The 20363-nt window shown below is 32.5% G+C and overlaps 1 protein-coding gene across 1 annotated transcript; it reads left to right on the plus strand.

The window, feature by feature from the left end:
- Window positions 1-14627: 14627 nt before the first annotated feature.
- On the plus strand, window positions 14628-19461 carry LOC141533678 (toll-like receptor Tollo). The gene has a single exon (XM_074252681.1). It carries the CDS (start codon window positions 14807-14809, stop codon window positions 18698-18700), a length of 3894 nt encoding a protein of 1297 aa, XP_074108782.1. The 5' UTR covers window positions 14628-14806; the 3' UTR covers window positions 18701-19461.
- The last annotated feature ends 902 nt before the right edge of the window (window positions 19462-20363 follow it).

A 20363-nucleotide genomic window follows, 5' to 3' on the forward strand; every position in this document is an offset into this window, starting at 1 on the left:
AAATCAATTTTTCACGGGAAAAAATGTAACTGAGACCATAAATCACCGCTCAACAAGGAAGTAAACTAATTACTCATCTTAAAGATAACAAGCGGCTTTAAAATTCATAAACTCTTGATTAAAAAAGCATTGAAAATAAAAACAAATAGATTACATTAAGATAGTCTGATTACTCAAAGCAAAGCGGTATTCCACAATCCACTAAGGATCCCTGGTTTAGGCTCTGATGGGTAGATACATAATGACCGGCCATCAAAATGTCATTACCGAGATATCTGACGTAAGGGTTTTTCGAATTTTAACTGCCGAGGCTTTAACTCTGAGGCTCGGCATATCTTACGATACATTAACATTAACATTAGTTGAGGCAAGTATGAGATATAACTCAGTTATGCCTCGATGCGAGTCGTTAGTCCGGCAAACTCGTGGCTAGATTCCACAATTTACAATGTATAAATATATAAGTAACCATCGATGTAATTTAACCTGGCATTACTTGGCAATTATTCTGCTTATTGTTGGCTATTATGTTCTTAGAATTATTACTCTACTGCTTTTTAATTACCTGTTCTTTTTTTTTGTAACAATAATGCTTACTGATTCTATTTCACGGAACTTTTCATTTATTCATGAGTCATGAATAAATTTATTTGAATTATAACAGACGTACCACGATTTTAGAAATCAGTTTTATTGTTTTAAGCTTCCCACGATATTTCGTTACTTTTATTGAATTTTATTTTAAGTTATAAATTATTTATTACTGGCCAATTTCCGATTTTACACCGGAAAAAAATTTAGTGTTTTCGTCTGTTGGATATTTTTTATTATTATTATTATTATTATTATTATTATTATTATCACCAAATATTGACATTTTTAAAAATCTAAGCTCATCCTGATGTTACACTCATCAAGAGCTTTCATTTAAGTACCCACATGCATTTTTTATATATTTTTCATATATACATATATATATATATATATATATATATATATACTATATATAAAATATATGAAAAATTGATGTGGGTACTCAAATGAAAGGTCTTGATGAGTATAACATCGGGATGAGCTTATTATATCTTTAAAAATGTCAATAGTTCACAAGTTACAAGGTCATTTCTTGATTATCTATCCAGAGACATCCAGTTATGAAACTTCTATTCTAAAATTTTTAAAATTCTCTAAAGTTTGTCGAATCAGACGGATAATAATAATATAAATGCACATATTAATCGAGATAAGTCACTCTATAGACTGGAACTAAACCAATCAAGAATGATTTAGGTTATTCGATAGCCAATTCAAACTCTCAAACTGCCAAAGTAAGTTTAGTTGTGAATAATATCAACATTTAGTTTTCGTGCATACGAATATATCATCCAGTCCTAAATACAGTTGGATTATTTGCGAATGGACATCATGTGCTATCAAGCAGAACGACCGTTTTAATTTTAAAATAAGCGTAATCGAAATAACGAGTTAATATTTGCTTGATCACCGGGTAGGTTAAAAGCATCGTTATCGATAACTCTGTGTACTCTGTATTTGAGAGCTTCAAATTGAGGCTCTGATAAACTAATTATTTGAATTCGACTGCGGTAACTACTGTGTACCGATTTCGATAAATAAACACCTAGATTATTTATCGATAAAAATAAAAAAAATTTAATTAATTCATTGAATAAATACTTCTCTTCCTGCCAGATATCACACATAACATCACAAATATGATGTTCAAATTTTACGCTAATTATAAATTTAAAAATAATGTTTTTTTTTTTTTTTTTTTTTTTTTTTAATTGACTTTTAAAAAAATTTTTTTTTAAATAAAAAATGTTTCATTTATACGAGTGAATTATTTTTAACGAGTCATGAATATTCGTTGAGCTTTTTTATGTGTCAAAGAATTCGAGACAATTGTTCCATACATTTTATTATTTATTATTAAAAAAAATTTTTAATTGTTTACTTTTTTATAATTTATTTAATCTTTGCAATGGAATAAATATTTTTTTTTGTAATTGTAATTACAGTATGTTGTGGTCATGGCATGAAAATATAACATATGATGAACATATGTGAGGCAAATTCAATATATGTAATAGTTATTCTGTGTTAATTGAGTGTTAAATTTGAAGGGAGTTTTATTGTAAGAATTTAGGGAATATAATTTAAAAAAAAAAAAAAAAAATTAAAAAGTTTTTTGGTGATTTTTTGGTGATAAAAAAAATTAAATTTCTTTCTAAAAAAAAAATAATTTCTCATTTAACAGCCTTTTTCCGTAACCTTTTCCTTAAAAATTATCTCTAAAATCCGTCATAAATTATTTTCTGTACACAAGTCGTATTTTCAACCTCGAAACTAAAACACCTCGAAAAGTACACACAAAAAAAAAAAAAAAAAAAAAGCAGTGCAATAAAAATTAACAAAAACGAGCGTAGCAAATGAAATCTGTTAGTAACTTGAATTGCAGTTATGTCGAAGATTTACAGCCTACAAACTAGCGACAGGCGTCCCACTGTCCAGCACGAGCAGGACACAAGCCAGGATCCAGTGATTACCCGATTTTGATTATCGGACCTTTTTCACCCAGTGACCTGGCGAGGCTTGCCTGCAAGGCCGTGAATTCAAGGATAGCAAAAAGTGAAAGCAATTTCTTTAGAAAAGCAAACCCAGGGGCAGACAAAACTCGGTATTAGCTTAAACCTAAGACCGGAAGGATTGGGTTCGGTTACTTTAAATTTAATGCAGATTTTATTGACACAGGCCAGTTCATTTTGTAGCAGCTTCTAAGTTTGTTTGGACTCACGATGTTTCCGTACAGGATTAGCCAGTCAAATCCTCGCAACCAATAACTGAAACACACAATAGCAGAAAATGCTGAAAATGGTCGAGCACCCCTCGGTTTGCAGCTTAGGCGTCCGCAATTTCCTTTCTGTCAGTCTTATTCTCATTCTCGTATTATAAAACGAAATTCTGGCTCTACATTCAGGATATCCAGACTATAGTCTATATAATAGCTATTTTGACACGTTCTGTGTTGTTTGCCGCTGAGTTTGCCTCGTCTAGCAACGGGACGCCGTGTTGCCCTCAGCGGGTGTTCCAGCACGAGAATCTCTTTGTTAGTTTAACTCGCTAAGTAAATGCTGTGTTGCTTTTTTTGCTTACAGATATACAAAATACAATATACCCATTTTTTTTGTTTCTTTTAAATATGACTCGTTCTAGTTCTGCTTTTCATTGTGATCATTTTATAGTGACAGGTTATAATTGTTTTTCGGACCAAGATTGAGATTTTAATCTAGTGTTTCGCGGAAATTTTTATGATTGAGGTTTCGGTTTAATTGTCATGGGTTGATCCATTGGATTGCTGATATTTGAGTCATCGGATGTGAGAAAAAAGAATAAAATTGTTGCGACATAAATTTTTAATTAAATGGATAGCTTTTTTTTTTTATGTATTGACCTTGTTTTAGTTTTTTTATAATTTTTTACGATCTTAATAAGGAAGTTTTTGCAAGGTCAATTATTTTAATTAAAACATTTCTAACCTGATCTAGTGTCAATTTATTATTATAAATATTTTCTTTTCCTGTACGCTCGAGATTTAAAATCCTTTGGATCCTTGCAAGCCTTTCATCAGCATATGTTACAATCCTTGATAGAAGAAGGTAACCAGACACCTTTTCATACAATATAAAATACAGTATATATATATATATATATATATATATATATATATATATATATATATATATATATATATATATATAATAATAGTAAAAACCTCATAGAAACTAAAATTAATAGCTTCTGGGCGTGTTACGCCAGCTCACAAATGTAAACAAACGCTTATGCCATTTAGAAAAGCACATCCGTAGCAAATTAAATTTTTTACCTCTACGGCTTACGTTCTATCCTATCCGTCCTAGCAGCATTTAAATCTCAAAAACACACATGCAACCATAATAATAAATAATCACAATAATAAAACATACCTGACAGTTGTCGAACTTTGAATTGCCAGGATGCATTCCCACATTCATATTGTATTTTTACGATTTCACATTGATGATGCAGTGTCCTGATGTTCCGGAAACGTGAATCGATTCGAAACAGGCTTATTTTTTTTTATTTTATTTTTTCTTTTTTATCCTCCCGGCGGCTTTTTGGAACGCATTCAAAAATTTTACTCGCTTAAGTCGATTGGGATTTGAATGTATGTGTGCTTTAAATAAATGTAACTGACGATTTTTATTTTTAGCTTAATAAATATTTTCTCTGTACATAAAATTTGGAAACGTGTAAATTTAAATTCAAAATTTGGTAGATTGATCCTTTAAAATTTTCCCGGATCACCTTTTTAATTCGTCCAACCGAGTCTTCTGATAACTATCTGACTTGAAAATCAAAAAAAAAAAAAAAAAAAAACTTCCATATTTTCATCAATTTGACTACAAACTAAAACTTGTCTACAATTTTATAAATTTGCTGGCTGAGTTCCATGCAATTTAACCAACTTTTCTCTGGCTAGACCACCCTATCAGCTTAACAGGACGACAGCAAAATGGCATCCGATTGCCACGTCCGATTTAATCGCCGGTGTAACTTAACTGCAGACGGGATTGCAGAGTCCAGTAATATAAAGTGGAGACGTCAGGCATCTTTTGTGGAAATAAATAAAAGACACATCTGTTTTTAAATCACAGAATAATGTAAGATCTAGAACGGATGTGACCACATCCTCAAGTCCAAGGAAATCCTGGATGTATTGAGACTTTACCGAGCACGGATTTATTACTTTGGTTTTAGTTTAATTACAATCTGTAATTATGTAAAATATAATGTGTGTGTACAAGTAAAATGTTGAGAACATATATGAAAAATTTAATAAGCTAAATTATTCTAATTGAGGAAGGCGTGCCAAGATACAGGCGCAGGCGGAGCTTTAGTTTTTCTTAATAAAAAAGACATGGAGACCGCCCCTGAAGTTTCGGTTAGCTTAACATCGCGTGGCTCGAGCACCGATGCCACACGTACGAATAAAATCGCTAGAATTCCACTTTAACTTCACTGCTTAGCTCGGAAAAGTGTGTACCCTACTCCGTGTATGCTGCATGAGTTTAAAGACGCAATGATACTCTATACTAACCAGGGAACGGGAACTGCTTTAACGCGTGCGTGTTAACGAGACTCTGAACTGTTAAATAATAATAAAAAAAAAAAAAATATTTTATTCGCTCGGGTAGATTTTAGAATTTAAACTCTCGGTTGTTTAAAACTTTGGTTTGTAATTTTTGTTTCTATGTTTGCAGTAAAAAATCTAAATTTCCACAATTTGGTTTCATCATTTGCTGACATGTACAAAAATATACTTATTAATTTATTTTAAAAATGCAAGTGAGAACTTTAGGCTTTCCGTTGCCACCTAGCGGCTGTCGCGGAATTATATTAAATTTTTAATTTCTAACCGCGCATAATTTCTTGTAATTATATTTACTTCTTAAAAAAAATCATAAGAATTAAAAAAAAAAAAAAAAAAAATTATTAAATTTTAAAACAAAAATTTTAAACTTTGTTGCAACAATCTAAAATCGATAATCGATCAAATCTTATTGTGTAGCAACAAAAATCCTGACAAAAGCTTCAAACAACTTTAAAACTTACACAATCCGAAATAACGAGAGAATAATTATTTATCTGTATCACAATCAAAGTTACGCAATCTCAACAAAACTGAATAAATCATTCGAACAAGAATTATGACATCATTTATTATTTTAAATTTCTATTATATTTCTTCTGACACTGGCAATAACAATGGGATCTTCGTTTTGATACCAAGAATTTAATTGCGTGATTCCTCCAAGAATGACAAGTTGATTTTTGATATGAGGTAATATTTGAGCGTGAACCAGCAGTTTTCGGGTCCTTCATCGACTCAAATATTACCTGTCTCAAGTCTCAAGTACAATAGGCTGATGAAACTATTTTTTTCGTTGATTTGTCTGTTTATATTTTTACAACTTGTGTCTATTTTGACACTTTGATATTTTTGCTCTTGACAGGAGACGAGAGCTGTAACTAACTTCTCAATGATTCAAGCCATGGCTATTGCATTTAAATATTAGGTTATTATTTTATTTGAGCAATCGAATTTTTAAGGTTATAGGTCAGATAGAATAGACAATTGTATTTTTCGATCGGATAAATTTCTATTGCATTGAATTTTTATTATGCAACTTTAATATTTCATATTGTTCTAGTTAAAAAAATGAAAAATGATTTTTTTTTTCTTATATTTTAAGAGTAATATTATTTTTTTATGATTTTTTAATATTGTTACAAGGTCGTCTTTAAATTTTTTAGACAAAGGTATCAATTTTTTGCATTTACAAATTTTTTTTATATTTATTAAAAATTTGGAATTGAAAAAAAAATTTCAATAAATAATTTGTTGGAATTAAAAGCTTTAAAATTTTTTTTTATAATTATTAAAAAATAAAATAAACTATAAAAATTGTAATTTATTCAAAAATTTCTTATAAAGAGGAAAATTCTTAAGTAATTTTTTTAAACTTTCTATTAATTAAAAAAAAAAGTCCACAAAATAATTTTTTTTTTTTCCAACTAAAAACATAAAATGAGTTTCAAATCATTCAAGGCTATCTCCAATTAACTCGATGCTTATTTTCAAACATTTAAACGGCTCTCATGATCACTTTCACATTATCTCGCGTTTGAAATTTGAATAAATGTCATCTCAATTATTCTTGACCGTATCTAACAAATTAACACTCGACTAGACTTTTTAAGTGTTACATATAACAATTTTCTCCAAACGAAGTAACAAAAAAGGCAAGTACTTATCTAATAAATATAATTATTAAACTTATGAAGAAATTATCGAAAATTACGTAGAGTTTTTTTTTTTTTTTCTTTTTAAATCATCAGGTACATTAAATAGAATCAGAGATTGTAAATACTTCAAGTAATTATTGCTGCACGTGGACTAAGGGTCAGATGATTTGACGATCGTATTATCGTAATATGAGCTTAACGTGAATGTAATATGAACCTTAAGGAGAGTGTTGTGATCACGATTGTCATATTCGCTTCTTGGTCCACCTGTGCACATGTGATACTTAGTTTTTTTGCAAGCCTTGCTGAGAAAGTTCCATTTGTGTGAAATATTATTGCTGAGATAGTTGTTTATCTTTTAAGAAGATCCAAGCACCATTTTAGTGTAAAAAATGTCTAAAAAAAAATCATACGTAAAAATATTTTTTTTTTTATATATTTTAAAATTAATTCATAAAATTTTTGATTTATTAATAAAAAATGAAATTAATAAAATTTACTGTTTATTAATTTTTTTTATTAATTATTAGGCTGTGTAGATTAAATTTACAAATTTTCAGGAAGTTTAAAAAATTTGACTACTTTTCGTGGATCTATTTAAATACTTAGATTTTAAAATTCTAACTATGAGAGCGGTAGCCACCTAGCGGAATTTTTTTTTTTAACTAAATTTTAATCTAATTTATTTTTAATTATTAAGGAGATCCAAGGACCCTTCTATTGTAAAAAATGTCAGTAAAAAAATACCTTAAAAAATTTTTTAATTTTTTTTATTAATTATTAGGCCGCGTGGATTAAATTTAATAATTTCCAGGAAGTTTTAAAAATTCGACCACTCAAGTACGCTGCTTTGTTTCCACAAAAGAAAGTCATATTTATATTTATATCACGTAGGAGTTACTCATAGATTCAATTGTCCTGAGTCTTGTCATCGATAAAAATAACTAGCAGTATGTTATTTTATAAATTTGATAAACCGTTATCTTGATATCTATGATACGAACAGAGTAATATCACAAAAAACGCTGTTCTTTCATGTATTTATTCATGTTATCACTTATCTGGCTATCAAAAAACCATTATTGATAAAGACACTTGATATACATTTACAATAACTTTTTTTTTTTTTTTTTTTTTTTTTTTTTTTTATTTATTTATTTCAAAATCCACACTTGAGCTCTCTTTGCACTATGATTCATTTCTGATAAATATGTTATCATCTTTAAAAAATTTTTGTGCTTTAATTCTACCTGTTACCGAAATTTTATTATTATTATTATTATTAATTATTTTTTATTTAAAAAAAAATTAAAAATTAAAAATTTTGTAAAATTTTTATGAAATAGATAAATATAAAATAACAATACATAAAATCCGTATTTATTTTTCTCATGAGCTCCAACTAGATTTTTATAACTTATCAGTAAATACAATTAAAAAAAAAAAAAAAAAAAAAAAAAAAAAAAAAAAATTTCATTATAATTGAACAAATTAAAGTATTATTTTTCCAGTTACTAAATAACTTAAAACGTTTATGAATTTTGTCGAGTAGATAACGAGTTTGTTTAGTAACTTATAAACTAGCGTTCAGTGAACTTGGGTGACCTCCACTACTAGAGTACTAGCCGTCGAGTGTATGTTATGAATTTTTTAACACACCCTACTACTCTTTACTCCATGACCTCCATACTCTCTTAGATTCACTTTTACCATACTCTGCCATATAATAATACCTAACAAACTATAACCCACAATAGTTATATTACACATATCAACGGCAATCATAATGCCAATAGACGTATTTAATTTTTTTTTTCTCCTACTTGTAAAGTTACTTGCTCTCTATCATTGTTTTAATGCCACCGTGTATTATAAAGTCTTAACATTTGCTCACTAACGTCTCTTGAATTTTGCTATACATCTAACCTCATATCACTTCTTACGTAATTACTTACGTATGTCTTAATTACATCAGAAAATTATTATTATTTTGTAAAAATTGATTTTGAGAATTTAAAATGAATTATTTGATTTTTAAGACTTCTTAAAAATTTTTAAATTCAATCTACGTAATAAAAAAATTAAAAAACAGTTGATTTAATTTTTTTACAGACATTTTTTAGACCAGGAGGATATTTTGATCTTCTTAAAAAAATTCCAAGCCTTTACAAAAAAATATTTAAAAAAAAAATTCCTCTGATGTTAACATTTTCGATCAGCGATCACATGTCTGTCTATCGCAAAAAAAAAGAAAAAAATAAAAAAATAAAAAAAAGAACCTACAGATGTGCGAGTGGCTGCAGTGCACGCGTCTCGTTTTTTTCATCCCAATGTAACCCACACTAGATTTATCAAGCAACCACACGTTATATACCATAACACAAATACAGTGTAGAGTATATACGAGTGCTCGGTTCTTTTAATTCTCTGTAATTGTGCAACGAGCTGACAACAAACCACACAAGCCCATAGAGTACCAAGCACAGGGAGTTTAAGTTACAAAAGCAGATGCAATTCTCGATCGGGCATGTCCCATGTGCTGCGTCAACTTAATACTTTAATACTCGGTATCATTACGCCCGACATACTTTTAAGTGAAAAATAATCGAAAATCCGCGAGTTAAAGTCAACTGAACCACAACCCGCAATTCGCAACTCGCTCCTTTGTCACTTACATTGCTTTATCGGAGTCTATTTGTTTTCATTCGCATCACGTTTCGAGTTAGTCATTACTTCGTTATAAACTCACTCACATTCTAGCTGATATCAATCATTGTAAATATTTATTTCAGTTCTAAGATTTTTTAAATGAAAAAAAAAAAAAAAAAAAAATCGAGTTAATTTTGGACTTTTTTTTATGAAATAACTATTTTTTTTTAATAAAATTTGGGAACGTTAATTAAAATTCAACAATTGGTTTGAGGAAATAAAATTAAATACTGTGTATAAATAATAATAACGTGAAAAAATAACAAATAACATTTCTGCAAGCGAGAAAAAAAAGCGCCACGGCGCTGCCTAGCGGTACAATTAATAACTAATTTTTTTAAAATTGTAACTCCTACGTAAAAAATTTCTAAAATGGATTTTCTCTATAATTACCTAAATTAAGTCTCAGTTTGTTAAATTGATCAGCAATTAGTCAATTTCAATTGACGTAAATTGGTCTAGTCAAAGATAGATTAATCAAGCACCGGTTATAAATAATTTTGCATCCAACCTAGTTCTCAAATAGCATAAAAAAGTGATTAGATTCCTCTGGTTTAATGTAACACCTCCCACATAGTCTGAATTAAAATCCCGAAATCTAAAATAGACGGGTCTGAAATTGAGCACATTGGATAGATTGACCTGATAGCGTTAGTGGTTTGAACTCGCGTGAGGTCAAGTGTGGGCCGCATCTCGTTTAATATTGATGCAAATAGTAACGATCAGCGTGCCGTACATAGTTGCATCAGTGAATCCAAAGCGTTTACGGTTACCAGTTAAGATCTCAGAAGACCCTATCAATTATTAACAATCCTGACGACGTGAGATGTATTTTTCATGGACCATTGAATTATTGAGTCATCTAGATCCCAGGCTCTAGACTCTAAAATGGAGGATCTAGATTGATATGTGTAGTTAAGTCGTTTCCAGAACAGAATGCTTAAAGTTGATGACTGGTGGCCAGAGCACTGCATTTAAAAGGCTGATATGAAGATGAGCGGTGGCATAACTCTTTCTGCTTGGTCGACAGAATAATTTGTTAAATGTTCCGAGGGCATATGGACAGAGGGGCCCCAATACCAATACTAACCTCAACATATATGCACACACATACCGAGAATTTACTCGTACACTCAAGACTCTCCATGGAGATTCGCATACGAATGCCCATCGGCAAGCTGCCAGGCTTACATCACGTTAACAAGACTACACAGCCCGTTAGCTCTGTCAGGAATTATTTAGTTGTTGACTTGAGAATTAACCAGATTCATTTTTTTAACAAATTATCTTTGTCATGCTTAGAGATAAGTTTTTTTGTGGTTATTTTAGTGCTTCTTTGTTCTTTGAAAAATTCTTGACAAATATGACATATATTATTGATATTTTTAAGATATAAGCTCATCCTGGTGTTACACTCATCAAGAGCTTTCATTTGAGTACCCACATGCATTTTTTTTATATATTTTTCATATATACATATATATGAAATATATAAAATATATGAAAAATTAATGTGGGTACTCAAATGAAAGGTCTTGATGAGTGTAATCTCGGGATGAGCTTATATTTTTGAAAATGTCAATAGTTGACAAGATATAAGGTCATTTCTTAATTATATAAATCTAGAGATAGAGCATATTTGCTTATTTTCTTAATAAATAAATTTTATATTAATATCTACAATAGTGTTTCTGTGTAAAAAAAATAATTAATAATTAATTACCCTTTAAAATAAATTTTCTGCTCTAAAAAATAATATTAAAAATAGTTCTTTGAAAAGAAGTTCTCTCATTAACGATATATATCGATCAAAAGTTTTTATTTATTGATAAAAAGTTTGGAATAAAAAAAAAAAAAAAAAAAAAAAAAAAAAAGAAGCGTTTGAAAGTACTTGCTGTCAATTTGAAAGCAATTACTTAACGATAAAAGGAGCAGAGCTGTGCAAAAAAGTTGAAATGAAATAAAGGAGAATGTGTTTGCTTAGAATGGAAATGAGAGAAGAAGAAATGAATGACTTATAGCTGTAGTACCGGTCAATAAAACGAAACAAGGACTACAACAAGTTTACAAGTTTTAAAATAAAATTAAGGGTATATATATATATATATATATATATATATATATATATATATATATATATAGGTAAGCTTGGGATAGAAAGAAAAGGAAGGGGAAAGGGAAAAGAATATAATCGGAGCCAAGAAAATATCGCAACACGAATTGTTGGTAAGAAAGAACAAGTTAAAGAACAAAATAAACCGGGAATAGAATAAGAAGTAGAAGGAGGATAAGTAGAGAAGGCACAAGGCCACACGAAACGACTGATTTGCCCGTGTATTGCCTGATTTATCGGTCTCGTTGTTGAATCCTCGTTGATCGGTGTGTTTGATAGCGGTTAGCTTGGACAGTAAATCCAGATCAGAGTGTACCAAAGTCTACAGTGAAGAGAACACATAACCATACACTTTACTACAGTTGTTGTGCTAAGGACAGTGGACGGTGGACGGGGAGTACGATCTTGGCATCGGTGGAAAGAGGAATTGATACAACAGACAACTGTGAAAAAGAATAAATAAATTCAACGACAACGACGTTGTTGCCAAGAATGAGATCGAGATCCTGATCAAACTCTACTCTCCCCAGTCCGATTGAAAACCGACCGAGGCAGCTCAGTTGAGGGACTCAATGAGATTAAAAGGGTTTAGTTTATAAAGAGTTAAGTTCTCAAGATTGAGTGAGCGTTCGAATGATCGAAGAGCTGACATGTCTTTACCTTGACGTGTACATCCACTTTTTAATTCGATAACGTCCTATTAGTCTCTTTATCGCTTACTTTTACACTTTAGGGTCTATTCTTTGTTGTCATGGTCATTTTTTTTAGTTTTTATTTTAAATAGTCATTTTTTTAAGACCTACAAAATTTAATAATATTTATTCGGAAGTTTGAAATTTACAAAAAATCACTGTCAAAATAATTTAGAATTAGATCAGTTATGTCATGTATGATCATATATGAACCCATATATCATGTTTATTGACAAACATGTCACATATGATCAGATACGTCATTAACATGCATGTCACTTATGATCATATATCATCATATATGTCAGATATGATCGGTATATATCATGTTTTTTAACATATATGTCATGTTTATCAACATATATGTTGACAAACATGAAAGCTCTCAATGAGTGTAATGCCCGTAAGACCGTAAAACACCGTAAAACAAAAATCCCACGACTAACCAAAAATACCAATGCATTATTTTGGAATAAAGTGACTTGCTTACATTTTAAGAAGAACCGTAACCCGAATTTCCTCTTAACGCGCCCAATACAGCATTCTCTTTAAATCTAAACGCTAATGAGATTGTTAATTAAAGCTTGAGAAAAAAAAAATTTGTTTTTTTAACTAAACGAGGGTGTAAAGCATGTTTTTAAATCCCGACTTAGTATAATATAATAAAATAGCATGGGGGCACACGAAAAATGGGTTTCACACGTGTGGGGTGCTAGACGACAAGCTGAGCGGTTCGTTTGAATTGGATAAGCACCAAAGAACTAAGAAAAATAAAAAGGGAGACAAGACTGTACTGAGAAAATAAAATAACAAGATACAAGATGAGCAGATATATATGACATTTTATGTACATCCATCGTGTGTATAAATGTGTGTATGTATATAAGGCTGCGATTTGTTTAGCTAGACGCTTGGATGTCAAACAGATGGCCAAGGACGTTTTAAATGCTTATTACACTTAGTAAAATTTGTTTTTATGTCAAGTACATTGCTTTTATATAATTAACAACTTAGTAATACAATTAACTGCCGTTTTTTAATTTCAAGTAGTCTTTTTTTGGGTTAAAAAAATTTTTTATGCATAAAAATAAATATTTTAAAAATTTTATGAAGACTGTTAATACATCGAATTAGTAAATTAAACATTAATTTGGACAAATGCATCAGAATTCAATTAAGTATTGAATTGTACATTGTCGAACAACAGTTTGATCAATAGCCGTTCAATCTCAAGTCTAGACAACTTGTAGTTAATAAATATCACCCAGTTTAATTATAAACTCAAAGATAGAACCTTTGTAATAAATAATTTTAAGTAACTAGTCTATTCATTCGAAAGTTATCAAAAATTTACTAGCTATTTAAATAGTTGATAAATTTTCCAAAATTAAATTTCTATATTAATTCCAGCAATAAAATTTAATTTAAAAAAATTTCTGTATCATTTTTTTCCAAAAGAACAAAATTTCAAAAATATTTAACGAAACATATAAAAGTATTATTTTTATAATTTTTATACAGATTTATATTTATATACTAATTTTGATGTAGAGTGACTAAAAAGGTACCTTTACCCTACATACAAACAGAGAGGTATATAAACATCTTATAAGAAATGATCAGAATATCCTACATAAAGCAGCTTCCAATTTTTCATTGAAAACGTTTAAAAAATTATTCTATTAAAAATTTCTTAATTTTTTTCAATTAGTAATTTTCTAAATAGATTATTAAATTATTTTTAATTTAAAAATAAATTTTATAAAATTTCCTTTGATGCTTTGAAAGCTTCCCCTTTTAATTAACTCACAATAAATATTAAAACAATTGCTAATAAATAAAATAAACATATAGGTAAAAAGTATTCCTGTGAAATATTTAAGTTGTCCAGTTGTATTGATGTTCACCCACAAGTGCCGGCGTGCCTCTAATGTTTACCTAGTAAGTAGCATAGTCGAGCGTTCTTGTTTTCCCCTTCCCTCTTGGCTGTATACACACTCCTCACCCCACTCTAGGCTCAGCTTCACTTCACAACTAAACTCGGATATTCACTCGGCAACCCTTAGCCCCCCTCCCCCTCCCCCTCCCCCGCCACTGAACATCAACGGTGGGTCCACAGTTACGTAGTAACCCTAAACAAAGACAGCACTCGGGAAGGGATTCCGAGAATCTCCGGTGGCGCCTGGAGTAGGGATACCCAGTAGTGGGGGTAGCGAGCGTCTTGGTGGACTCACGCATCGCCGATTGTCAGTTATCCACCGTCGCTGAACGCGAAATGTCAGACCGGTGGCTTTAAAAATTCACGCGATGCCAGTATTTTAATGGATTACTAACACTTAGTTTAAATATATTAATTACTGTGATGAGTGCGTGACGAATAGTGAATAATATATAAAATTTTTAGTGTCTAAAATTATCAGGCATCATGTCGTTGTGTGATATGTTATTGGGTATTATTTTATTGGGTACAATAACCTATGAATCTACAACGGCCCGCAGTATAACGAGCCTAGAGGCCCCTCGTGGCTGCAACTGGTCAAATTCAAACACCGACATCCAGACCCTCGGCTGTAAATTACGGACTATCGGGAGCGCTGAAGAAATAATCGGAAATCTTTCATCAATCCAATTAGAGTCGATTGAGAATTTTAAACTACAGTGCAATGACGTTCTCTTCTTTGAAAGCCAGTTTGAGAACACAAATTTCCTGGGGGCTTGTAAGAATCTCAGAACTCTGGAGGTTGAGAAGTGTAAAGTGCGTTACGTACCCGCGGGTGCATTTGCAACGTTAAAGACCCTGCAGTTGCTGACGTTGCAGAGCTTCAACAATGATTGGTCTGGAATGACCCTAGAACTACACCGGGACTCGCTGAGAGGACTTGATGCGTTACAAGAACTCTATTTGCCGGATAATAATATCTGGACTCTACCTGCTGAGATTCTGTGTCCAGTTACTAATTTGAAGAAACTTAATTTAACGCGTAACAAGTTACAGGACACTGTGTCGCTTGGATTTACGGACTGGACCTCAGCTTGCACGCCGCACCTCAAGTCCTTGGATTTAAGTGACAATGACATTAGTGTTTTACCAGATAATTCATTCGTCGCGCTTAAGAATCTCAAAGCGTTGATGCTCCAGGATAATGAGATCCGTCATGTAGGCGATCATGCACTAGCAGGTCTTGGAGAGCTGGTGAAGCTTAATATCTCAAGCAATAGACTGGTCGCCTTGCCGCCTGAACTCTTCTCGGACACTTCAGACCTCCTGGAGCTGGTGCTGAGCAACAACTCGCTGTCAGTGATAGCTCCGGGTCTGCTGGACAATCTTACCAACCTGAAGAACCTGGACCTCAACAGCAATGAATTGACCAGCAACTGGGTGAACCGCGACACGTTCACACGCCTTCGTGAATTGGTTTACCTTGACCTGTCCTTCAATGCACTAACCAAAATAGACGCCAGTGTCTTCAAAGGACTCGTCAGCCTTCAGGTTCTCAAGCTAGAGCATAACAATATTGACATCTTGGTGGACGGATGCTTCAGTTCATTGCAGAACTTGCAATCTTTAACTCTTTCCCACAATCGGATCACGCGATTTGAAGCCACTCATACTTTGGGATTGAATTCAGTAATGCAATTGTTCCTGGATGCAAACAAACTCAAGATTCTCCACCGACGGACCTTCAGCAACATGAGCAACCTCCAGGATATTTCATTAAGCGGAAATTTGTTCACAGAAATTCCGGAATCGATTCGCGAGTTGAAGGACCTGAAGACACTGGATCTGGGGAACAATAAGATTGTTAAAGTGGACAATGAATCTTTTTATGGATTAAATGAACTGTATGGACTGCGTTTAGTGGACAATAAACTAGAAAATATATCCCGTGATACTTTCTCAACACTGCCAGCTCTCCAAGTGCTTAATTTAGCGAGCAATGCGATAAGACACATCGAACAGAATGCTTTTGCAAACAATCCAGTTCTCCGTGCGGTACGTTTGGACGGTAATCAGTTGACCGAGATTCGCGGGGTATTTACGACCGCATCCACGCTTGTTTGGTTGAACATTTCGGACAATAAGTTGCTGTGGTTCGATTACAGTTACTTGCCGGCTAATTTAGAATGGCTGGACATGCACAACAATCAGATAAGTGAACTAGGAAATTATTACACTGTACACGGTAACTTAAAGATCAAGATGCTGGACGCAAGTTGGAATCTTATTACTGAAATCATGGAGTCGAGTATTCCAGATGGGATAGAAACTTTGTTTCTAAACAACAACAACATTCGCAGTGTTGCTCCTAGCACCTTTTTACGTAAGACCAGTCTCGAGAAAGTTGTGCTTTACGGTAATGAAATCCGTCATCTAGATTTAACGGCATTAGGAATTCAGGAAGTACCAATGGATCGTAATATTCCTGAATTTTATATCGGTGATAATCCTATTTTGTGTGACTGTTCAATGGAGTGGCTGCCTAAGATAAACGAACTATCACGGTTAAGGCAGCACCCACGTGTTATGGACTTGGATGCGGTAGTGTGTGAAATGGTGCACAAGCGCGCGAGCCCCAAAAGACCCTTGTTATCACTTAAACCAAAAGACTTTCTTTGTCATTATGACGCCCACTGTTTTACACTGTGTCATTGTTGTGACTTTGACGCTTGTGATTGTGAAATGACGTGCCCAGACAATTGTTCTTGTTACCACGATCACAATTGGTCAAGTAACGTTGTTGATTGTTCAAATGGTGGTTATAAAATGGTGCCAGAAAGAATACCAATGGACGCTACGGAAATTTATTTAGACGGTAATAATCTTGGTGACCTTGGAAGTCATGTGTTTATCGGTAAACGTCGTTTAGAAGTGTTGTTTTTAAATAACAGCAAAATAAATACCTTGCACAATCGTACATTTAACGGTGCGCCTTCATTAAGAGTATTGCATTTAGAAGACAACGGATTGCGTGAATTACGGGGATTTGAATTCGATCAATTAGAACAGCTGTCCGAGTTGTATTTAGATCACAACGCTATTGCAATGGTAGGCAACACGACCTTCAATAAAATGAAGAGCCTGCAAGTTCTCAGATTAGATAGCAATCGTATAGTTGATTTTCGCCCGTGGGAAGCGCTAGCAGACGCGGGAGCTGGCGCACATGTTGCTCTAGAAGGCAACGCGTGGAATTGCGAGTGTATAAACACAGCTAAGCTTAAAGTGTGGCTGGCGCAGCATCCTGACGGTGATGCTGAGAAAATGTACTGCAAAGACGGAACAGAAACTTTAGCAGAAGCGTTGAGACGCTGCAGAGATCCATCAACCGAGGCAGTTTCTCGTGAAATAACCAAGAGTTCAAACAATTTCGTTCCACTGCTGGCTGGAGCTCTGGTTGTCATCATAGTGGTCTGTCTGGCCATAGCGCTAGCCTTTGCCTTCCGGCAGGACGTCAAACTTTGGCTCCACTCAAGATACGGCTGGCGATTGGGCAAGCGGGTGGCTTTGCCGGATGAAGAGCGTGACCGGCTGTACGACGGGTACATAATCTACAACGAGCGTGACCAGGACTTTGTTTCTGGCTGTCTGTCAGCGGAGTTGGAGCAGTCAGGTCTTTCTCTGTGCCTTCACTACCGCGACCTGCCTCCAGCAAGGCCCCAAGAGGCTCTCCCACCAGCTGCTGGAGCAGCGAGAAGAATTGTCCTGGTGTTTTCACCGGTTTTCCTCGCCAACGAGTGGCAGCACTTGGAATTCAGGAGTGCGTTGCGTTGCGCCCTGGAGACCATCAGACCCAGCTCCCGCAGACGTCGGGTGGTGATCCTCCTGGCAACAGAGGCGCCCAGAAATGACCCGGAGCTGCAGTTGCTTCTCCAAACCTGCGAAGTCATTGTCTGGGGGGACAAGCGGTTCTGGGAGAAGCTCAGATTCGCCATGCCCGACCCGGAGGACAAGAGCAATGGGAAAAAACCCGACAGATGTCCGGGATCAACTAGAGCGCAGGGAATAAGGGTACCTGCACGCTACACGCCCGCTCCTTCAGCACCCAACGATCTCTGGACGAAACCCAATGGCATTTTGGTCGCTCCAGTTCATCATGCTCCTACGCCCACGCCTACGCAGTCCACCTACGTCAGCTCCGCTTCCAGCAGGACCGAGGACGAAGACAGTGGAGCCGAACATCAACATCACGGCTACAGTGTTCTTCATGGTGTTAATGGAAGACCCGCCAGTCTCTCCTCCAGAGGCAGTCATCTCTACAGCACCATCCCTGAACCTCCCGCCAATCAGGGCGCTATTAACCCGCGTACTTATTTTGTTTAGGTGAGGTTCCCTTTTTTATGCGAAAGATTTTTGTACCAGTTATTTTGAATAGAAATCTTGGTAGCATGTCTGCTAAATTTATTATCCTTTTTATGGCCTCTTGTTCTTTTATCTCCCACGCTATTTGTACATACTTTGTTTATTATTCTGGGAGACGGAAGAGATCACCGAGCAGACTTTAAATTAGTACGGATAATAAAGACTGGAAATATTATTTTAAAAACAGCTTTTATGTGTGTGATTCATTTTTTTTTTTTTTTTTTTTTTTTTTTTTTTTGGGCAGAATTTTAAGATTTTTTCTGCTCAAGACTGCTGTTGCTGGAAAATATTTTTTTTTTTTTAATTTATATGACTACGAAAAATTTATAAAAATTTTTTTCCATCAAATTAATGACTGTCCGCTCGATTTTATTTTAAATAAATCGAGTCAAACGCTTATTTTTTAAAAAATTACCCATGTAAAAAAATTAATTTGGCTTTCAAAATTTTTGGAAAAAAATTTTGTCAAGTCACTAACCATGGGTACTTAATAAAAATATATGTAAATAAATTGTATATCTATAAATTTTTGTAAATAATACTAGTTAAAAATTTAAAATATAATTTCTTGGAATAAGAAATTAAAAATGTTCTAAATAAATAATTTAAGATGTAAAATTGTATTTTATTGTAAATACGCAAGCGCATTTTATCTTGTCACTTCATATTATTATTAATTATTATTTTTCATTATTATTATTATTATTATTATTATTATTATTATTAAGATAAATAAATATATATTAAAATAATAAGAACAAATGTTAAATTAAATCTGCTAAATTATAAACCGAATTACCAAATTTAAAAATTATAAATTTTTTTTTATAAAAAAAATTAAAAATCACGATAAATTAAAAATTCTATTTTAAAATCATTTATCATACCTGACTTTTAAATATAATTCTTTATTTAATTAGAATTAATTTAGCTTTTAAATTAAAGTATTTAAGACAAAAAAAAAAGGTAAGTGATTATTTTGATTTATTAAATATTTTGTTAAATGACACTGTACTTTCTTAAATATTGACATTTTTTTTTAAAGTAAGCTCATCTTGATGTTATACTCATAAAGAGCTTTCATTTGAATACCCACATGGAAATTTTTATATATTTTTCATATAAATATATAAAATATATGAAAAATGCATGTGGGTACTCAAATGAAAGGTCTTGATGAGTATAATGTCGGGATGAGCTTAGATTTTTAAAAATGTCATTATTTGACAGGATACAAGGTCATTTATTAATTATGTATCTAGAGAAAAAATTTTTTAACTATAAAAATTACAAAAAAAATTATTAAAAAATTAATGACTGTATCTTACACTTATTTGTTTTCATCTTAGTATAAAGCTAATTTTTTTTTTTTTCTTTCATATATATTTAAATATCTCTTTGAAGACTATTTCTCAGATGCTGATAAGTAAATTGGATTTACTGTTTTTCATTTTATTTTAAAATATTACTTATTTAAATTCTAAGGGAGAATGAGAAGTTGAAAACCTGCTGAGCTATGGATATTATAATGTACCTTAGTATAAAAATTTATATGAATATCAATATATACATATTCTGTATTGAAAGATATGTATATGAGAATTATTGTATCCTGGTTATATTG

This window comes from Cotesia typhae, unplaced genomic scaffold (assembly GCF_013202065.1).
Source record: "Cotesia typhae breed Kobodo isofemale line unplaced genomic scaffold, CoteBio_Ctyphae scaffold_121, whole genome shotgun sequence".
NCBI lineage: Eukaryota > Metazoa > Arthropoda > Insecta > Hymenoptera > Braconidae > Cotesia > Cotesia typhae.